General features: G+C 43.7%; 1 protein-coding gene across 8 annotated transcripts in view; it reads left to right on the top strand.

Annotated features, from left to right (window-relative positions):
• The window catches only part of CPLANE1 (ciliogenesis and planar polarity effector complex subunit 1), a 134,060-nt gene extending 116,613 nt beyond the window's left edge, over nt 1–17,447 (top strand). For 6 of the 8 annotated variants that reach the window (XM_051853812.3, XM_089312744.1, XM_089312740.1 and 3 more), the window contains 4 exons: nt 1,674–1,798; nt 7,078–7,167; nt 15,677–15,855; nt 16,989–17,447. In XM_051853812.3, the coding sequence (XP_051709772.3) occupies nt 1,674–1,798; nt 7,078–7,167; nt 15,677–15,855; nt 16,989–17,165 (571 nt within the window). In that variant the 3' untranslated portion in view covers nt 17,166–17,447. The remainder of the gene's footprint in view (nt 1–1,673; nt 1,799–7,077; nt 7,168–15,676; nt 15,856–16,988) is intronic. The other 2 variants (XM_089312743.1, XM_089312741.1) reach the window with 1 other exon arrangement.
• Nucleotides 17,448–21,319: the final 3,872 nt, after the last annotated feature.

The raw sequence follows: 21,319 nt of genomic DNA, 5'->3' as shown, positions 1-21,319 counted from the left end.
TTTGTGACCAAGTACTCTTTTTTTTTTTTTTTTTTTTTTTTTTTTTTTTTTTTTGACAGGCAGAGTGGACAGTGAGAGAGAGACAGAGAGAGAAAGGTCTTCCTTTTGCCGCTGGTTCACCCTCCAATGACCGCCGCTGCAGCCGGCGCACCGCGCTGATCCTGGCAGGAGCCAGGAGCCAGGTGCTTTTCCTGGTCTCCCATGGGGTGCAGGGCCCAAGCACCTGGGCCATCCTCCACTGCACTCCCTGGCCATAGCAGAGAGCTGGCCTGGAAGAGGGGCAACCGGGACAGAATCCGGCGCCCCAACCGGGACTAGAACCCGGTGTGCCGGCGCCGCAAGGTGGAGGATTAGCCTATTGAGCCACGGCGCCGGCTCGACCAAGTACTCTTTATTTGTATCTAACTTGTTTAGAGTTACGATGACAGAAAAAATAGCCCCATAAATATGAGGTTTTTGTAAGTTTATAGAATTATTAAGGAAACAGGCAAAAATGGTATTAATTTTCTACCTAAACTATAATAAAGCACTTCAGTATATCTGTTTTGCTTCTGTAATTTTCCTACTAATTGCTCTGCTTGTTTCTTTTTTTTTTTTTTTATTCTCTGCTTGTTTCTTGTCCTTGTCCCTCTCACTGAAGCAGCCAGTCCCCATGAGCCAACCACTTCTTCTGCTTCCCTCCTCACCCTGCCTAGTTATTCTCACTCAATTACAGATATTATGTATTTCACTTGTAGGGGGCTTAGATATAGTCTATTGGGCAGGAATTATTAAACATAGGATGCTAAAGAAAAGTATTACCAGTGTATACGTGAATCACATATTGTAACTCATAAATAATTATGTGTCAATTTTAAAAAATTGGAGGGGCTGGTGCCGTGGTGCAGTAGGCTAATCCTCTGCCTGTGACGCCAGCATCCCATACGGGTGCCGGTTCTAGTCCCTGCTGCTCCTTTTCTGATCCAGCTCTCTGCTGTGGCCTAGGAAAGCAGTCCTTGGGCCCCCGCACCCATGTGGGAGACCAGAGGAAGCTTCTGGCTTTAGATTGGCGCAGCTCCGGCCGTTGCAGCCAACTGGGGAGTGAACCAACAGACGAAGACCTTTCTCTCTGTCTCTCCCTCATTGTCTGTAACTCTACCTCTCAGATAAATAAATAAAAAAATCTCAAAAAAAATTGGAAAAAATTCCTATGGCAAATAAACATGCAAGTTATGTATCGTGACTCATAAGGTGATTATGAATTTGCAGTACATATTAAAAATTACTGCCTTTGACAAAAATAAATGATTAGAATTATTGCTCATAAAAGTTAAGCAGCTAGAGGAAATGCCACTAACACAGACTTGACATAATCAGATCCCTTTCGTGTAGTTTGGAATCGACTGAAAATACCAGAGGTTCCCTTTGAGTCTTTTCTAGAATGTAATGGGGGAATAAGCACATGAATAACTGCAAACTGTGTAAACATTGTAATGGGAAGAGGTAACTGAAAAAGTTGTTTGAATAAAGGAATGGGGTTGAGAGATAAGGGATACAGAGTCATTTGTTGAGTGTTCTCTATGTTAAAGGTCACTAAGGTACAGAAGAAGCAGTAACAAGTGGATGGGGTATTAAAATATTAAAGTGTAGCTGACAGGAAATTCTAGGAATATGACAATACTTTCTACTTTTAGAGAGACTCAGCATGGTCACAATTGTCCAGTAAATTGGCCTGGAAAAGCCAGATACACAAGGAAGCCAAGCTGTACCAATAAGGGGCAACCATTTGAGCAACCTCAAAGCTCACGTTGGCCACATGGTAAGAGTTCAAGATTTTTTTTATTTTTTTTATTTTTATTTTTTTTGCATTGTGTAAGTTGAACCTCATCTCTGTATTTTCATTAAGAAAGTCTATGAATCTTTGCAAAAAGGAACTCTGATTTCAGCAGAAATCAAGGTATTAATAAACAGTTGTACTAGGATTTTGTACTCTAGCTTTGGAATCAGAAGGCCCTGGGAATCTTTTTTTTTTTTTTTTTTTTTTTAATTTTATTTATTTGAAAGGCAGTTATAGAGACAGGGAGAGACGCACAGAGACCAAGAACTTCCATCTGCTGGTTCACTGCCCAATAGCCACAAAGGCTGGAGCTGGGCCAGGCTGAAGCCAGGAGCCTGGAACTCCAACCATTCTCCCACAAGTGTGGCAGGGGCCCAAATACCTAGGCCATCTTCCTCTGCTTTCCCACACACATTAGCAGACAGTTGGATCAGAAGTAGAGCAGCTAGGAGTGGTGCAGTAGGTTAATCCTCTGCCTGCAGCACTGGCATCCTATATGGGCGCCAGTTCTAGTCCTGCTGCTCCACTTCCAGTCCATCTCTCTGCTATGGCCTGGGAAAGCAGAAGATGGCCCAAGTCCCTGGGCCCCTACACCCATGTGGGAGACCAGGAAGAAGCTTCTGGTTCCTGGCTTCGGATCAGCACAGCTCTGGCCGTAGTGGCCATTTGGGGAGTGAACCAATGGAAAGAAGACCTTTTTCTCTGTCTCTCCCTCTTACTGTCTGTAACTCTTTCAAATAAAATAAATAAAATCTTCTAAACCAGTACTCACATGAGATGCTGGCATCACAAGCAGTGGCTTAAGCCACTGTGCCACAACACTGGACATCAATTTGGAAGTTAGTTTTTTTTTTTTTTTTTTTTCAAGATTTATTTATTGGGGCCAGTGTTGTAGTATAGTGGGTAAAGCCGCTGCCGCACTAGTGGCATCCCATATGGGTGCCGGTTCAAGTCCTGGCTGCTCCACTTTCGATTCAGCTCTCTGCTAAGGTCTGGGAAAGCAGTAGAGGATGACCCAAGTCCTTTGGCCCCTGTACCCGCGTGGGAAGGCTCTGAGGAAGCGCCTGGCTCCTGGCTTCGGATTGGCACAGCTCTGGTCATTGTGGCCATTTGGGGAGTGAACCAGTGGACAGAAGACCAACCTCTCTCTCTGCCTTTCAGTCTTTCTGTATAACTCTGACCTTCAAATAAATAAATAATTCTTAAAAAATATTTATTTTATTTGAAAGAATTACAGAGAGAGGGGGAAAGACAGATCTTCCATCCACTGGTTAACTCCAAAAATGGCCACAATGACCAGGACTGGGCCAGGCCAACGCCAGGAGCCAAGAGTTTCATCTGGGTCTCCCATGTGGGTACAGGGGCCCAAGGACTTGGATCATCTTCTGCTGCTTTCCCAGGCACACTAGCAGGAATTTGGATTGGAAGTGGAGCAGCTGGGACTAGAACAGGTGCCCCTATGGGACGCTGGCACTGTGGATGGCGGCTCAATCTGCTGCACCACAGTGTCAGCCCCTGGAATCTTTTTAAAGTAGTGACCTTTCTGTAATAATATGAATTAAATGTAACTTACTCAGTGGTTTGTTTCTCCATTTGTACAAGTCAAGTTCTGATGGATTACAGGATAGATATATCAGAAGAATGCTTATAACCTCAGTTTGAAATACCATGTTTTTACCTTTGAACATCTGTTTCTACATTTGAAGACATATCTGTTGTTTATTGCCAGCCTTTCTTTAGTAAATTTTGCCATATTTGGCTTTGGATCACTACCATACAATGTATTCATAATATGATTACACATTGAAAATGTATGCAGCTAAAATCTGTAATAACTAGTTTTATGTGCCAAGTTCTATTTAAGCACTTTAATATAACCCTATGAAACAGGTACTGTCATATGTTCATTTTAAAGATGAGAAAACCAAGGCAGAAAAGTCTTAAATAACTAGCCAGGATCAGACAAGTAGGAAGTAGCAGATCCCTGATTTAATCCCAGTGTGGGTCCAGAGTCTATATACTTGGAATCCACTGACTTAATTTGCAAAGTTGAAATTCCCATAAAATCCAGTCCTTTAGAAAAAGTCCTTCATAGTTTAGTTAACTGAAAAAAATTATTTACCTATTTGAGACAGAGACAGCGCCCATCCTGCGAGTTCATTCCTCAGTCCTAGCGGGAACCAGGAACTGAATCCAGGTCTTCCACATGGGTGGCAGGAACCCAACTACTTGAGCCATCACTGCTGCCTCAAAGGGTCTGCATTAGTACAAAACTCGCAGTCAGGAATTGCAGTTGGGTGTTGAACCCAGGTCCTCTGATGGTGGAATATAGAATCTTCACTGCTAGGCTAACAACCTGTCCCAACTCTTGGTTTTGATAATTACAATAAGGAAACACTGCTCTTTTTAAAACTAAAATTTCAAACCCAGGGAACTATGCTTTTTAAACAGTTTTCTTTTAAACTAAAATTGAATAAATATTTAAATTGGCAAGGGTTTTAAACGTTGAACTGTCATTTCATGCTATCTGATGAACAAGTCTTAAATTATACTGGGATAGGTCTTCCTACTCCTGGGCTCAGAAGCCCTCGGTTCCTCTCCGACCATGCAGGGAGGCGCAGACCCTCTCCCTCCTGGCCTTCCAGGCGGCATGTGTTAACGTCTGTCTCCTCTGCTTCCTTTCCCCTGACACGCACGTCATTTTCCAACCAAATGCCATGTTTTTGTGCTTCCATTCTTTTTTTTTTTTTTTTTAAGATTTATTTATTTATTTGAAAGAGTTACAGAGAGAGGAGAGGCAGAATAAGAGAGGGAGGGAGGGAGGGAGAAAGAAAGAGAGAGAGGGGGGTCTTCGCTCTGCTGGTTCACTCCCCAATTGGCCGCAGTGACCGGAGCTGAGCTGATCTGAAGCCAGGAGCCAGGAGCTTCTTCTGGGTCTTATACGTGGGTGCAGGGGCCCAAGGACTTGGGCCACATTCCACTGCTTTCCCAGGCCACAGCAAAGAGCTGAACTGGAAGTGGAGCAGCCGAGACTTGAACCAGCACCCGTGGGATGCTGGCACTGCAGACGGTGGCTTTACCCACTATGCCACAGCGCCGGCCCCTGTGCTCCCATTCTTTACCTGAAATTCTCCTGTGTACCTGGAATGTCTCACTTCTGTGACTGAAGACATCTTTAATCTTGATTCTGTAGTCGTTCTGATGTGATACAATCAGTTGTAAATTCTACATCCTCATTTCAGAATTGGGGCTGCTACTTTTCTGAGGCTATTACTTGCATGGCCTCCTCTGAACCCTTAATCACATGTTTATGCCCCTCTTGAGCAATGCAACAACAGGTTTGTATTGTAGTCACTTCTTTTAACTTTTTATCCCTGTGCTAGACTAAAATCTTTGAGCGTAGCCACATTCTCTTTCTCAACTATTATCCCTCACACTGAACAAATGAAATACTCGAATAACTGAAAAAAATGCCTACTTAACATTTTTGCTTAAAGATAGCTTTTTGTAAGCAGTAGTATCATGTGAGTATATTAATGGACTGGTAGACTAGTTTTGTACTGTGTCATAACAGCACCGTATTACCCTAGACAGTGCAGCGATAGGAGGCAAACTGCAGTGGCTGCTCTAGCTTCTCCGAGTGCCTTGACTTGGAACTCTGGCTTCCTTTGTTCTTGGGGCCTGTCCCACATCCAGAACCCCCATTTCACTTGGCTGCACTGAGAGCCTTTAGGTCCCCTGATATGGGGAAGGAACAGGAGGGGAGGCCACATCAATTTAAAAATTGACTGTAGTTTGGAGTTGGCATTGTGGCACAGCAGGTTAAGCCACGTCTCATATGAACACGGGAAAGCAGTGAATAGCTGAACACTTGAGACCTTGCCACCCATGTGAGAACCTTGGATGGAGTTTTAGGCTCCTGGCTTCAGACTGGCTCAGCTCCAGCTGTTGCAGCCATTTGGGGAGTGAACCAGCAGATGGAAGATCTCTCTCTCTGTATCTGCCTGTCCTCCCTCCATCCCCAACTCTCACTTTCAAATAAAATAAAGTCTTTAAAATAAACAAATGAATAAATAAAAAAATACATAAATATTTTGGGAAAACAGGATACCCACATGTAGAAGAGTGATATTAGGCCCCTATTAAAAACACAATGTTGGCCAGCGCTGTGGCTCACTTGGTTAATCCTCCACCTATGGCACCAGGTTCTGGTCCCAGTTGCTCCTCTTCCGGTCCAGCTTTCTGCTGTGGCCCGGGAGGGCAGTGGAGATGTCCAGGTACTTGAGCCCCTGCACCTGCATGGGAGACCAGGAGGAAGCTCCTGGCTTTGGATTGGCGTAGCACCAGCCGTGGCGGCCATTTGGGGAGTGAACCAACGGAGGGAAGACCTTTGTCTCTGTCTCTCTCTCTCACTCTCTACAACTCTACCCGTCAAATAAATAAATAAAAATTTAAAAACACAATGTAAAGGCTATATAATTAGTAATGAAGAATCATCATAGGCATAAAAAAGAAAACTTTGTGGTTTGCAGTCATCTAGAAATACTTTCATGTTCGAGTTCTGTTGCTTGCTTTGTGCCCTGGCTGTGTTACTGCAAACCTTCCTCAGGGGCCAGGATTGTGGTGCCGTGGGTTCAGCCACTGCTTACAGCACTGGCATCCAGTATCAGAGCGGCAGCTCTAGTCATGGCTCTTTTGTTTCTGATCAGCTCCCTGCTATGCACCTGGGAAGGCAATGGAAGCTGGCCCAGGTGCTCACTCTTGTAAGCATTTGAGGGAGTGAACCAGCAAATGGAAGTGTTCTGTCTCTCTCTCTCTGGATATAGTCACTGTACTTCTCAAATAAACCCTAAAAAGAAGAAAAGCTACATCAAAGGGTTGTTGAGGATTATAAATAAAACATTTTGTATAACAGAATAAATGGTTGCTGTTAATTTTAAGAAACCTTGATTGAATGTAACAGCAATTTATGTAGGGTGTTTACTGCTAACAGTTTTGTTACATCCCTGGCTTTTCCAGTTGCCAGAGATGTTGTCAAAACACATTAGCAATTTGAGAAACGATACCAGTTTTCAAACTAGGGTTTTCCCTTTGCTTTGCTTTCTTGATTTAAATAAAATACTATTTATTGGGCCCTATTGTGAGCATGACTTGGGAGCAGATGTAGAGCTGATCAGGTTTCTGTCCTCAAAGAACTTGCCAATAAGATGTGTGAAAAATCATGTATGCCTATGAAAGGCTGAAAAAGTTTGTCTTTATAGGAACTACCACTTTTACCATACAGAGAAAAGCTGGTGGAGCCAGAGTGGCAGGAAGAAAGGCTGTGAGGTCTCCAGTTACCTTCCGAACAGGTAAAGGATAAAATAACTAAATTTGTAGAAATTTCGAGTATTGGGGCCGGCGCCGCGGCTCAATAGGCTAATCCTCCGCCTGCGGTGCCGGCACACCAGGTTCTAGTCCCGGTCAGGGCGCCGGATTCTGTCCTGGTCGCTCCTCTTCCAGGCCAGCTCTCTGCTGTGGCCTGGGAAGGCAGTGGAGGATGGCCCAAGTCCTTGGGCCCTGCACCCCATGGGTGACCAGGAGAAGTACCTGGCTCCTGGCTTCGGATTATCGCAGTGCGCCGGCCGCAGCAGCCATTTGGGGGTGAATCAATGGAAAAGGAAGACCTTTCTGTCTCTCTCTCTCACTGTCCATTCTGCCTGTCAAAAAAAAAAAATTTTTTTTTTTCGAGTATTGGTCTCAGATTGAAGGGTGGTTGTGTGGTACTGCAGTTCAGAGGAACAGCTCTGGAGTTACTGCATTTGGAGTTCCAGTTCACCGCCTACTCTGAAACCTCAGGCAAATTTCTAACCCGTCTATGTAAACATTAGTTTTTCTCACCTGAAAAATACATTTTGTAGCAGTGAAGATGCACCAACTATGGTAGGTAGAGCAACTCCTACCCCCATCTTAAAGCAGAGGAAACCGGCTTCAACAACGTGTTTGAATCTTAGAATATACTGAGTACTTTCTCTGTGCTGACCATTGTGTCACACCTTATGTGTATTATCTCCCTTGATCCTCACAATAATCCAGTCAGGTCGTGGAGTTATCCTCATTTAAAGAACTAAATTTTGCTAAAGATAATGATGAAGAGAAAACAATGATTTTTTAAATATATACTACGAGAATGATGAGAAGTAGGAAACAGTCTAGTCCTGCTTTAATGCCTGTCTCTCCACTGCTGCCTCCTTTCTGTGCAGGTCTTTAGTTTACCATCTCTCTCTTCAGCAATGTCTAATTTGCTATTTAACCCATCAGTCAAGTGTTTAATGTTGATGGATATAGTTTCTAGAAGTTCTGTGAGGGGTCTTCAGAAAGTTCATAGGTAAATGGAATGAAAAGATAGATGTATTTTCCACAAACCTTTTGAAATACTGTTGTATTTGGTCCCTTTCTTTCTTTTCTTTTTAAAGATTTATTTTATTTGAAAGGCAGAGTTTACAGAGATAAGGAAACAGAGTTCTTCCATTCTTTGGTTCACTCTCCAAATGGCCACAACAGCCAGGGCTAGGCTAGGCTGAAGCCAGGAGCCCAAGGACTTGGGCCATCTTCCACTGCTTTCCCAGGCACATCATCATGGATCTGAAGTGGAGCAACTAGGACTCGAACTGGTGCCCATATGGGATGCCAGTGTTGCAGGCAGTGGCTTTACAACTGCTGTGCCACAATGCCAATCCCTGTATCTGGTCCTTTTCCATTCTTTTCTCCATGCACACATTATAGGATCAGTTTGAATTCTAGAAGCATTATTTCCTGTGCTTTTAATTATATAGTCCTGGGCTACTTTTTTCCCCTCAAAGTGCCTTATTTTATGTTTTTGTAAAATACTTTCTAGTTTAGAGTACTCTCAGCTTTTCATTCTTTTCTAAGTAAGCATCTAGCAATGTCTAGTCCAACAGATAAAATGCCTCAAAATATGATGTCCTTAGAAACAGCTGAATGGCTGGTGCTGTGGCATTGCAGTGCCGGTATCCCATATGGGCACTGCTTCGAGTCCTGGCTGCTGCACTTCCAATCCAGCTCTCTGATATGGCCTGGAAAAGCAGTAGAATGGGCCCCTGCACCCATGTGCAACACCCGGAAGAAGCTCCTGGCTTCAGATCAGCACAGCTCTGACCTTTGCAGCCAACTGGGGAGTAAAGCAGCAGATGAAAGACTTCTGTCTGCAACTCTGACTTTCAAGTAAATAAATAAATCTTAAAAAAAAAAAAAAGTTGAAAGTGTATATACATTTATATTATATATTTTATTTATAAATTATATAAATATAATTTATATTATATTTTTTATTTATAAGTATTTCTAGATGACTGCAAACCACAAAGTTTTTTTTTATTTATATATAATAAAATTTATATTTTATTTATATTTTATTTATAAGTGCTCCAGAGAGACAGGGTTTTATGTTCTCTGAAGTACATAATGATGTAGTATGAAACCTTGCCTATAGAAAGCTCAAGAGATCTGTTTCTTTATATAGTGGTAGCTCCACCTCTGAGGTCGGAGGTTAGACTGTGGCCCACTGAATGACACAGGTCAGGCATGAGTAGAAGCAGTTTCGTCTTGAGGGTGGTGGAGGTAAGGGTTTTAGTTTTATGATTACTTTAAGATTTCTAGGGCTAGTAGGTACTGTTTGGCAATCTGTTATAAAGGAACAGAGTGGCAGTGTGTGCTGGCCTACATAGCAGTAATACATCTGCCGGCCTGGTTTTGTCATGGGATTTCTTTTCATATAACTTACTTTGACCATAGAGAGCATTCACTGATACATATATGTTGTCCATGTAAGTAGTAACTGAAAGAGAGTGAGGTGATGGTAGTTAGAAAACAGACTGTAAATCAAAAACTGTTACAAGAGACCAAGAAGGTCATTATTTACCAATAGGATATATATATATACCCAACACTGGAACATCTAAATACATAAAGCAACTATTGGTGGACATGAAGGGAGAAATAGCAATACAATAATAATAGTAGGGCACTTTAGTGCCCACATTCAACAATGGACAGGTCAACCAGACAGAAAATTAGTAGGGAACTGAACCATACTTTACGAAGAAATTATACAGAACTTCCCATCCAACATCAGAATACACATCCTTCTATAGTATACGTGAAACATTCTCCAAGGTAGACTATATTTGGAGACATAAAACAAGTCTTACAAAATGTAAGAAGACTGAAACTTTATTGTTTACAATCACAGTGGTATGAGTTTAGATACTAATAACACATATGGAAATTAGCATGTTCCTAAACCAATAGATTGAAGAAGAAATATGATGGAAAATTTTAAAATACCTTGAGATAAACTACTATGGAACCAGCATAACTTTTGGCATGCTGAAAGGAAGTTCTATGAGGGAAGCTTATAGCAACAAATCTACATTAAGAAGATTGGGGGCCAGCGCTGTGGCGTGACAGATAAAGCCACCGCCTGCAGAGCCGGCATCCCACATGGGCTCTGGTTTGAGCTACTCCACTTCCAGTACTGCTCTCTGCTATGGTCTGGGAAAGCAGTAGAAGATGGCCCAAGTCCTTGGGCCCCTGCACCCACGTGGGAGTCCCAGAAGAAGCTCCTGATTCCTGGTTTCGGATGGTCCCGGTTCCAGCTGTTGTGGTTATTTGGAGAGTGAACCAGTGGATGGAGGACTGACTCACTCTCTCTCCCCCTCTGCCTTTCAAGTGAATAAATAAATCATAAAAAGGAAAGAAAGAACACAGATTGGGCTGTGGCATAGCAGGTAAAGCAATTACCTGTAACACTGGTATCCCATGTGGGCACCATTTCAAGTCCCCATTGCCCCACTTTCCATCCAGCTCCCTGCTAATGCACCTGGGCAAGCAGTGGAGGATGGCCCAAATCCTTGGACCCCTGCACCCATGTGGGAGACCTAGAAGCAGCTCCTGGCTCTTGGCTTGGCCTGACCCAGCTCTGGCCATTGCAGTCATCTGGGGAGTGAACTGGTGGATACAAGGTCAATCTCTCTCTTTCTCTCCCTCCATCTCTCTCTTTGTAATTCTGCCTTTCAAATAAATAAAACAAATCTTTAAAAAAAAAAGGGGGGGGGTGGGCAGACTTCGTGATGCATTATGTTAACCTGCTACTTTGGACACCTGCATCCCATATTGGAGTGCCTGGGTGTGAGTCCCACCTTTGTTTCCTGTCCACCTTCCTGCTGATGTGCACCCTGGGAGACAACAGATGATGGCTTCCACATAGGTGATCCAGATGGAGTTTCTGGCCCCTGGCTTTGGCCTGGCCAAGCCCTGGCTGTTGCCATTTGGGGAATAAACCAAAGGATGGAAGATCTTTATTTCTTGCTCTTTCAAATAAATAAAAAACAGACTAACATTATGCTTCAACATACTAGAAAAATGACCTACTAAGGTTGGACCAGGAAGATAGCCTAGAAAGACCAGTAAGAGACTGAAATAATAATTTTAAAACTTGCAACAAAGTAAAGCCCAGCAGCAGATGGCTTTATAGCTGAATAAAGAGTAAACTTCCAAGCTGGCGCCGCGGCTCACTAGGCTAATCCTCCGCCTTGCGGCGCCGGCACACCGGGTTCTAGTCCTGGTCGGGGTGCCAGATTCTGTCCTGGTTGCCCCTCTTCCAGGCCAGCTCTCTGCTGTGGCCAGGGAGTGCAGTGGAGGATGGCCCAAGTGCTTGGGCCCTGCACCCCATGGGAGACCAGGAGGAAGCACCTGGCTCCTGCCATCGGATCAGCGCGGTGTGCCGGCTGCGGCGGCCATTGGAGGGTGAACCAACGGCAAAGGAAGACCTTTGTCTCTCTCTCTCTCACTGTCCACTCTGCCTGTCAAAAAAAAAAAAAAAAAGACAGTAAACTTCCAAAGATGACCATCAATACTTCCTAAACTCTCCTGAAGAAACTGAACTGGAGGGAACACTCTGAACAGGTTTCACAATACCACTATTTCACAATACCACAATATTCACACTGATAGAAAAATCCTCAATAAAACATTAGCAAAATTACTTGAACAGTATATCAGAAAGATTATACCTCATGATCAAGTAGTATTTATCCCAGCATCCAAGGTTGGTTTGATATACACAAGTCAGTCAGTGTAATACATCACATAAGTAGACTGAAAGACAAATCACAAGATTTTAACATCTTTTCCTGATACAATTTCTTAATGGTTTATGTATAGAAGGAAAGTTCCTCAGAAATGATAAAGTTTTCCATGTAAGATGTGGCACGTGGGCTAGGATGCTCAATCACACCAGTTCTCTGTAGTACTGGGTTACTGTCAAGCAATATCAGAAAGGAAGTAAAATTGTCCCTACTTGCAGATGACATGGTCTTGTACATAAAAACCCTAGGAGAAGCACCAGAAATGGTTTGATCTAACAAATGAATTCAATAAAGTTGCAGGAAATATAATCAACATGCAGAAAAATCCATGGTGGATTGGGCATTTAGTCTGTTAAGACACTTGCACCCCCATTAGAGAGGCTAGATTCTATTCCTGGCTCCAGATTCTGATTGCAGCTTTTCTGATGCATACCCTGGGAGGCAGCAGATGATGGTCGTTCAAGTATCTGGGTCCCTGACACTGACATGGGAGATGTGGACTGAGTTCTGAGCTCCCGGCTTTGGCCTGCCACCAGCTATTACAGGCATCGGGGGATGAGCCAACAGAGTAGGGGAGTGTGCTTTCTCTCTCTCTCTGCCATAGAAATAAACTAAGCCAGTTAAGCCATTGTCTGCAGCACCAGTATCCCATATGGGTGCCCACTTAAGTCTCGGCTGCTGCACTTCCACTCCAGCTCCCTGCTATGGCCTGAGAAAGCAGCAGAGGATGGCCCCAGTGCTTGGGCCCTTGCACCCATTTGGGAGACCCAGAAGAAACTCCTGGCTTCAGACCAGCTCAGTTCTGGCCATTGTGGGCATTTGGGGAATGAACCAGTGGATGGAAGATCTCTCTCTGTCTCTGTCTCTAACTCTGCCTTTTGAATCAGTAAATAAGTCTTTAAAAAAAAAGGTAAACAATCTAACCAAGAAGGTGAAAGACTTATACACTGAAAACTATGAAACATTTATGAAAGAAATTGGAGCAGACATAAATAAGTAGAAAGATAGTCCATACTCACGAATTGGAAGAATCAGTATTATGAAAATGTCCATGCTACCTAAAGCAATATTTACATTCAGTGCAATTTCTATCAAAATCCAATGACATTTTTCTCAGAAGAAAAATCAGTCCTGAAATTCACATGGAACCACAAGAAACCCCAGATAGCTAAAGCAAGCCTGAGCAAAACCAACAAAGTGGGAGGCGTCGCACTCCTGGTCTTAAAATCAAAATCCAAAGTTACAGTAATCAAACAGTGTGGTACTGATCTAAAACTGACAGAACAGTGGGACTCAGTAGAATCCAGAATTAAACTCAGATATTTATGGTGAATTATTTTTTTTGACAGGCAGAGTTAGAGAAAGGTCTTCCTTTTTCCATTGGTTCACCCCCCAAGTGGCCGCCACAGCCAGCGCGTCACGGCCGGTGCACCGCACCAGTCCAAAGCCAGGAGCCAGGTGCCTCTTCCTGGTCTCCCACACCGGTGCAGGGCCCAAGTACTTGGGCCATCCTCCACTGCACTCCCGGGCCATAGCAGAGAGCTGGCCTGGAAGAGGAGCAACCGGGACAGAATCCAGCACCCAGACCAGGACTAGAACCCAGGGTGCTAGCGCCACAGGCGGAGGATTAGCCTAGTGAGCTGCGGCCCTGGCCGGTGAATTAATTTTTGACGAGCTTCAAGAAAACACCACTGGGGAAGGATAGTGTCTTTGGTGAATGATGTTGGGAAAACTGGATCCTTATGTGCATCATCGTAACACAAAAATCAACTCAAAATAGATGAAAGACCTAAACCGAAGACTCAAAACCACAACACTCCTAGAAGAAGACAGAAGAAAGAGCTCCTTGACATTGATTTTGGCAATGATTTCTGGGATATCACACCAGATTTATCAAGAATTCATACAACTTAATAGCCAGAAAATATATAACCCTACTAAAAAATGAGCAAAGAGACATGAATAGGTATTTCCACAAAGATAACATAAAGATGGCCAACAGGGGGCCAGCCTCATGCCAGCATCCTACATTGGAATGCTGAATGGAGTCCTACCTTCTCTGCTTCTGATCCAACTTCCTGCCAATGTTCCTGGGAAGACTGTAGAACATGGCCCATATACTTGGTCCCGTCCACCTGTGAGACTAGGATGTGTTCCTGTCTCCTGGCTTCAGCTCCTGACAGTCATCTGGGGGAATAGGCCAGCATATAGGAGGTTTCTCTGTATCCTCTCTCTGTTGTTCTGCCTTCCAAATACATACATAAAATGCAGCTTTTTATAAAAAGTGGCCTGGAGGAAAAGATGCTTAGCACCACAAATCATCAAGGAAATGCAAATGAAAACTATTCATGCATATTAAAATAGTGTTTTAAGATGAGATTACAGGGGCCTGTGCTGTGGGGGAGGGGGTAAAGCCACCACCTGCAGTGCTGGCATCCCATGTGGGATGTAGAGTGGATTAAAGTTAGAAAAATTGTAAAAATTGAAGGAAGGAAGGAGGATTGGGGAGGGATGGAAGTATGGTTATCTTAGAATCGTACCCATGAAATACATGAAAGCTGTTTTCTTAATAATCTCTTTAAAAATTTGCATCCTGTTTCTTTTGGATGCAACATTCCAGAAACTTTGATAAGGTTCTTTAATAATGTATTGAGGTCTTCCATGTCCTTACCTGTTTTCTGTATAGTTTTTACTTTGTTTGCAGAGAAAGGATCATTAAATGTCCAACTTTGGGGTTGGCACTGTGGCATGGTGGGTAAAGACGCCACCTGCAGTGCCGTTATCCCATATGGGATCCGGTTCAAGTTCTGGCTGCTCCACTTTCGATTCAGCTCTCTGCTATTGCCTGGGAAAGCAGTAGATGGCCCATGTCCTTAGGGCCCTGCACCCGTGTGGGAGACCCAGAGGAGGCTCCTGGCTTTGGATTGATGCCGCTTCGGCTGTTGTGGCCATCTAGGGAATGAACCAGCAAATGGAAGACTTCTCTCTCTCTTCTCTGTCTCTCCTTCTTTCTGTGTAACTCTTTCAAATAAATAATCTTTTTTTTTTTTTAAAGTCCAACTTTAATTGTAAAAATATTTATTTGAAAAGCAGAGTCACAGAGAGGGAGAGACAACGTTGAAGAGTCCATGTGTTTTGTTTTTATCTGTGGCATTTCCTCTCTTAACTCTCTTGTCCTCATATTTATCGTTACTTAAAGGTAGCCAGAATTCAATTTTTATTTTTAAAGATTTATTTATTTATTTTAAAGTCAAGAGTTAGAGAGAGAGAGAGAGAGGTCTTCTATCCACTGGTTCACCCCCCCAGTTGGCCATAATGGCTGGGGCTGCACCAATACGAAGCCAGGAGCTTCCTCCAAGTCTCCCATGTGGGTGCAGGGGCCAAAAGACCTGGGCCACCTTCTACTGCTTTCCCAGGCCACAGTGGAGAGCTGGACCGGAAGTGGAGCAGCTGAGTGCCCACATGGGATGCTGGTACCTCTGGCCAGAGCGTTAACCCACTGCACCACAGTGCCGGCCCCAAGAATTCAGTTTTCAAATCACACATTGACAGGACAGGAAGTTGTGAGAACTCTAAAGTGAACCGTATCCAGAACTCGTAATTGAAATATCAGGTAAAATCTGGCTATGTTAGCAAAAAGATAAAAGTCACAAATCAACAAATTAATGAATAAGTCAGTCTCAATTTATGCTTTGTTCTTTTCCCTTTAAAGGTTCTAATGATCCATGTCATAGTCGGCAACATACAAAAAAACAAGGAAGTGCTGGGCTTGTGCCTCAAACAAAGGAGGTGTGTATAGAGTATGAGAGAGAGGAGACAGTGGTGAGTCCCTGGACGTTACCCTCAGAAATCCATGAGATTCTGCATAGGAGGCACAGTTTCCTTTCACAAGTAAGCACTGTTCCAGACTGCACTTTTTTCTAGTGGATATTTCATGTTCTTCAGGGTTGTTTTTGGAGGGGAGGGGAGTGCAATGTAGAAATAATAAATGATGTTAGGTCAGTTTGAAATAGTGAATTGGGGCTGACGCTGTGGCATAGCAGGTAAAGCCACCGCCTGCAATGCCGGCAACCCATATGGGCGCCAGTTCGAGTCCCAGCTGCTCCACCTCCAATCCAGCTCTCTCCTGTGGCCTGGGAAAGCAGTAGAAGACAGCCCATGTTCTTGGGTCCTTGCACCCATGTGGGAGACCTGGAGGAGGCTCCTGGCTTTGGATTGGTGCTGCTCTGGCTGTTGGGACCATCTGGGGAGTGAACCAGCAGATGGAAGATCGCTCTCTCCTACTGCCTGTCTATAATTCTGCCTTTCAAATAAATAAATAAATCTTAAAAAAAAAAAAAAAAAGAAACAAAGAAATAGTGACTCAAAGTATCACTCTTTTGGCTGAGTCCTGACGCATTTACATTTCAGAATTTTTCTTGACCCTGGAGACAGGCGTTTGGTGCCGCAGTCAGGATGCTGCTGGAGAGGCCCACATCCCACTTGGGAGTGCCTGGAATTGAGGCCCAGCTCCACGTCCAGTCCAGTTTCCTGCTAGTGTATACACTGGGTGGCAGCAGATGGCTCAGATATGACCTGAAATAAACTCCAGGCTCCTGGCGTTAGCCTGGGCTGCCCCCAGCTGTCCTAGGCATTTGAAAAGTAAACCAGCAGGTGGAAGATCTTTCTCTTTGCCTTTCAAATTAAATTAAATTGAAAATTAAAATACACACACACACAGAAATGGAAAATTTAACTAAAAAACAACATAAACACAATAACAGTTGTATTCAAAGTACCAAAATCCCTTCTGTCCACTCTGATGACAGAGGTCAGATAATGTTCAGCTTATTGTCAGTGACGACACAGAGTCAGGTAATGTGCAGTTTACTGTCGGTGCAGACAGGAAGGACAACCACAGCCCTGGTTCCCTGCACATTCCCTCCAGCCCTTTGATAGGCAAGTAGCTTTTGGAAACCTTCATTCATGTTCTAGTTTGTTCTCAGGGGCTGGGACCACGACTGACTGTTCTTGCAATTTGCTAGGACTTGTCACCGACTGGAGAGGCAGAGCCAGAGCTCCCCGCCGGGCTGAGCGGCACGGACAGCGCCTCTGAGAGCACCGGCAGCCTCCTCAGCAAGCTCGACTGGAACGCCGTCGCGGACATGGTTGCCAGCGTGGAGGAGAAGGGCCTGGCTGTCCACTGGGCCCCAGACTTGTGAGGACGGACGGGCGGGCCAGCATCTCAGTGATGTGATGCTAAGAGATTTAGGGGTTTAAGGGAGAGCAGCAATGAAGGAAGCAACACGAATTTGCCACCAACAGCCATCAGCTACTTCAAAAGGGATAATAAACATTTCTCACTAGTTTTGCCTATACAGGAAAAGCAAAGGTTAACTCAAGACATTGTGTGTTTTTTCATTTGACTTGTCTTTAGATATAATTTTAAAAATAAATAGCTTTCATGCCAAGTTTACATAATATTAAACTACTTTTAATAAAAATCTTGTATCTTGTCTCCTCTTTTACCACATTCTAAGTGTTGAGAAACAACCTTATATGGATGAACCTGGCTGGAAGAAAAAATTCTTTGAGAAGAATCTCAGTCTCACTGAGACACTGAATAATGAGTACCATTTTAAAACGCTGTTTTTGAATTTTATCCTGAAATTCACTATGTAAGGCTTGGCCCAGGAGGGAAAAGGAACCAGGTATCTTCTAACCAGTCCTGAAAAAGCCAAGTCTCACACAGGCCCTGTAGACCTTTCGCTCTTCTGCTTTGTAGCTGTACAGCTCTATAGGAACAACCAGGGGTGCTTTTGGTGGGGAAAAGAAAGGGAGTATGATTCCCTGCTGTTCAAAGCTTATCTCTGGTGTTAGCACTGTGGCATAACAGGTAAAGCCGCCTTCTGCAGTGTCGGCATCCCATATGGGCGCCAGTTCCAGTCCAGGCAGCTCCACTTCTGATCCAGCTCTCTGCTATGGCCTGGGAAAGCAGAAATGGCCCAAGACCTTGGACACCTGCACCCACCTGGGAGACCCGGAAGAAGCTCCAGGCTCTAGGGTCCTGGTTTCAGATCAGCCCAGCTCCAGCCATTGCGGCCATTTGGGGAATGAACCAGGATGGAATATTGTCTCTTTTTCTCTCTCTCTCTGCCTCTGCCTCTCTTAACTCCACCTTTCAAATAAATAAATCTTAAAAAATAAAAGCTTATCTTTTTATTTATTTATTTGACAGGTGGAGTTATAGACAGAGGGAAAGGTCTTCCATCCGATGGTTCACCCCCAAAATGGCTGCAACGGCCGGAGCTATGCCAATCTGAAGCCAGAGCCAGGTGCCTCTTCCTGGTCTCCCATGTGGGTGCAAGGGCCCAAGGACATGGGCCATCTTCTGCCGCTTTCCCAGGCCACAGCAGAGAGTTGGATTGGAAGAGGAGCAACTGGGACTAGAAACTGGTGCCCGTATGGGATGCTGGTGCTGCAGGCAGAGGATTAACCTAATGTGCCAAGGCGCCAGCCCCCAAAAAAACTTATCTTAATCATGGTAAAAACAATTATGCAAAGAGCAGGTTAGTTTTTGGCAGTACATCCAAACAAGACAGTTTTGGAGATAATTTTTATGAGAATTGACTTAAAAACCAAGACCCTTCAATCATTTGTGAATTTTTGGTGGAAGCATCAAAGGATACTGTTATCTGAAAAGACTGTTAATTACTTTTCCAGTTACATGTCTGTATGAAGTGAGATTTTTCTTCATCTACCTAAACCAAAACAGGTATATATTGCAACAGGTTGAACACAGAAGCATGTGTAGGAATTCACCCACCTTACCCGCTAAGCCACAGCACAGGCCCTGAAAATAATTTTTTTAAAAAGAACAGAGTTTAGGAACTATGGCCCTAGGTCTAATGATATGGATGCTTCCATAATGGGTCAGTCAGTACTGTCCCACTTTACACAGCTGCCATGAACCTGCCCTAATTAAGGAAGCTGCTTCCCAACCAACGCTGCAGTCCAGGCCACTGAGGCACCTGCAGATATCACCAACACTGATTAGAGCTGAAGAAGCTACACAGACACTACGTAAATTGCCAGCCTAGAACCACAGCCAATATACTATATCCAACTAACATAGAACACACTGCCAGCAGAAAGTCTTTTACTTGAAAAACCATTCTATAAAATTGGAAGAAGCAGCTGACCAACCAGATGTCCAAAAATCAACAATAAGGGCACAGAAAGCATGAAAGAATTAGCATGACCACCGAAGGAAATAACTCCAGAAACAGATCACAAAGAAATTGAAATTGCCGGCACCGCGGCTCACTAGGCTAATCCTCCGCCTAGTGGCGCCGGCACACCGGGTTCTAGTCCCGGTCGGGGCGCCGGATTCTGTCCCGGTTGCCCCTCTTCCAGGCCAGCTCTCTGCTGTGGCCCAGGAGTGCAGTGGAGGATGGCCCAGGTGCTTGGGCCCTGCACCCCATGGGAGACCAGGAAAAGCACCTGGCTCCTGGCTCCTGCCACCGGATCACCGCGGCGGCCATTGGAGGGTGAACCAACGGCAAAGGAAGACCTTTCTCTCTGTCTCTCTCTCTCTCTCACTGTCCACTCTGCCTGTCAAAAAATTAAAAAAAAAAAAGAAATTGAAATTGATGAATTGCCTGACAATTTAAAAAGTATTTTTAAATATGTACTTATTTGAACAGCAGAGAAATGGGAAGAAGGGAGAGGGAAGGAGAGAGAAAGATAAATCTTCCTCTTCCATCTGCTGGTTCACTCCCCAAATGGCCACAATAGCCAGGGTTGGGCTCCTCAAGTGAGGAGCCATGAACTCCTATCTTGGTGTCTCACGTGGATACAGGAGATGAAGTACTTCAGCCATCATCCACTGCTTCCCAGGCACATGAACAGAGAAGTGGAGTAGCCAGGAATCGAGCACTCCTATGTGGGATAAGGGGATCCAGACCAGCAGCTTAATCTGCACCAAATGCCCCCACCCCCAAAAATTTTTTTAAGGAAACAATGAGATACAAGATAATGCAGACAGCAATTCAACAATTCTGGGAAGACAGTTCATGATAGGAATGAGGAATTCAGCAGAGTTCATAAAATGATCTGAAATCTTGAAGCTAAACAATTCAGTAAATGAAACTAAAAATATATGAGCGCATTAGCAGTATTGAGCAGTTTCAGAATTTAAAGATTTTTTTTTTAAATCAGACAAAATTAACAAAACTTTCAAAATTTACAGGACACCATTAAATGAGCATTATGGGTGTTCCATAAGAAGGAAAAGGCATAGAAAACTTTCCAAATCTTGAAAAAGACAAATAAATCCAGGTGCAGGAAGCCCAAAGGATAACAATCTTCAAGACAAACTGTCAAAAACATAAAACCAAAAATAAGATACAGAATTTTAAAAACAGGAAAAGTGTCAAGGTACTCATAAAGAAAGCCACATTAGATTAACAGCTGTAACTCTACAGGCCAGGAGAGAATAGGATGAAGCGTTCAAAGTCCTCAAAGAAAAAAATCTGCCAACCAAAAATACTATTACCCAGCAAAGCTATCCTTTGGCAGCAAAGGAGAGGTAAAGACTTTTCATGACAAGCAAAACCTGAAGGAGTTCACGGTAACTAGAAAGGCCCTACAAGAAATGTTAAGGGAGTCCTTTGTTAGAAGTGAAAAAGATGATCACTACCACTATGAACACACAAAATACAAATCTTCAACAGCAGAGAAGATAGACAAAAAAGAAAAATATAATATTTTTACTTTTTTCTGGATTTGATCTGTTGTGTACTTAGTTAAGGTTTCTTCACCTATATTAATTAGTACTGTCATTCTGCAATTTTCTTAAATTTGGTAGATTTTGATATCAGGGTTATGTTGATCTCTTAAAATGATTTGGATAGCCAGCGCTGTGGTATAGTGGGTTAAGCCATTGCCTGCAGCGCTGGCATCCCATATGGGCACCAGTTCAAGTCCTGGCTGCTTCGCTGCCAATCCAGCTCCCTGCTAATTTGTCTGGGAAAACAGTGGAGGATGCCTAAGTTCCTGGGCCCCTGCTCCCATATGGGAGACCTGAAGGAAGCTCCTGGCTTCAGACTGACCTAGCTCCAGTCTTTGCAGCCATTTGGGGAGTGAACCAGTGGATAGAAGATCTCTCTCTCTCTCTCTCTCTGACTCTGCCTTTCTCTCTCTGTAACTCCACATTTCAAATAAAATAAATCGTAAAAGAAGAAAAGACAGCTGGAAAGTGTTTGATGTTTCTGTTTTTTCAAATAACACATTGTGCTGTTATTTCTTTTTTAAATTTTAGTAGAATTCACCAAACTACACAGGCCTTATCTACAGGAAAAAAATTTTAAATGAA

The sequence above is a fragment of the Oryctolagus cuniculus genome, chromosome 14 (assembly GCF_051225735.1).
Source record: "Oryctolagus cuniculus isolate XC-2025 breed Fujian yellow rabbit chromosome 14, ASM5122573v1, whole genome shotgun sequence".
NCBI lineage: Eukaryota > Metazoa > Chordata > Mammalia > Lagomorpha > Leporidae > Oryctolagus > Oryctolagus cuniculus.
The sequence above is the reverse complement of the archived record's forward strand: the minus strand, read 5'-3'. Positions and strand labels throughout refer to the sequence as shown.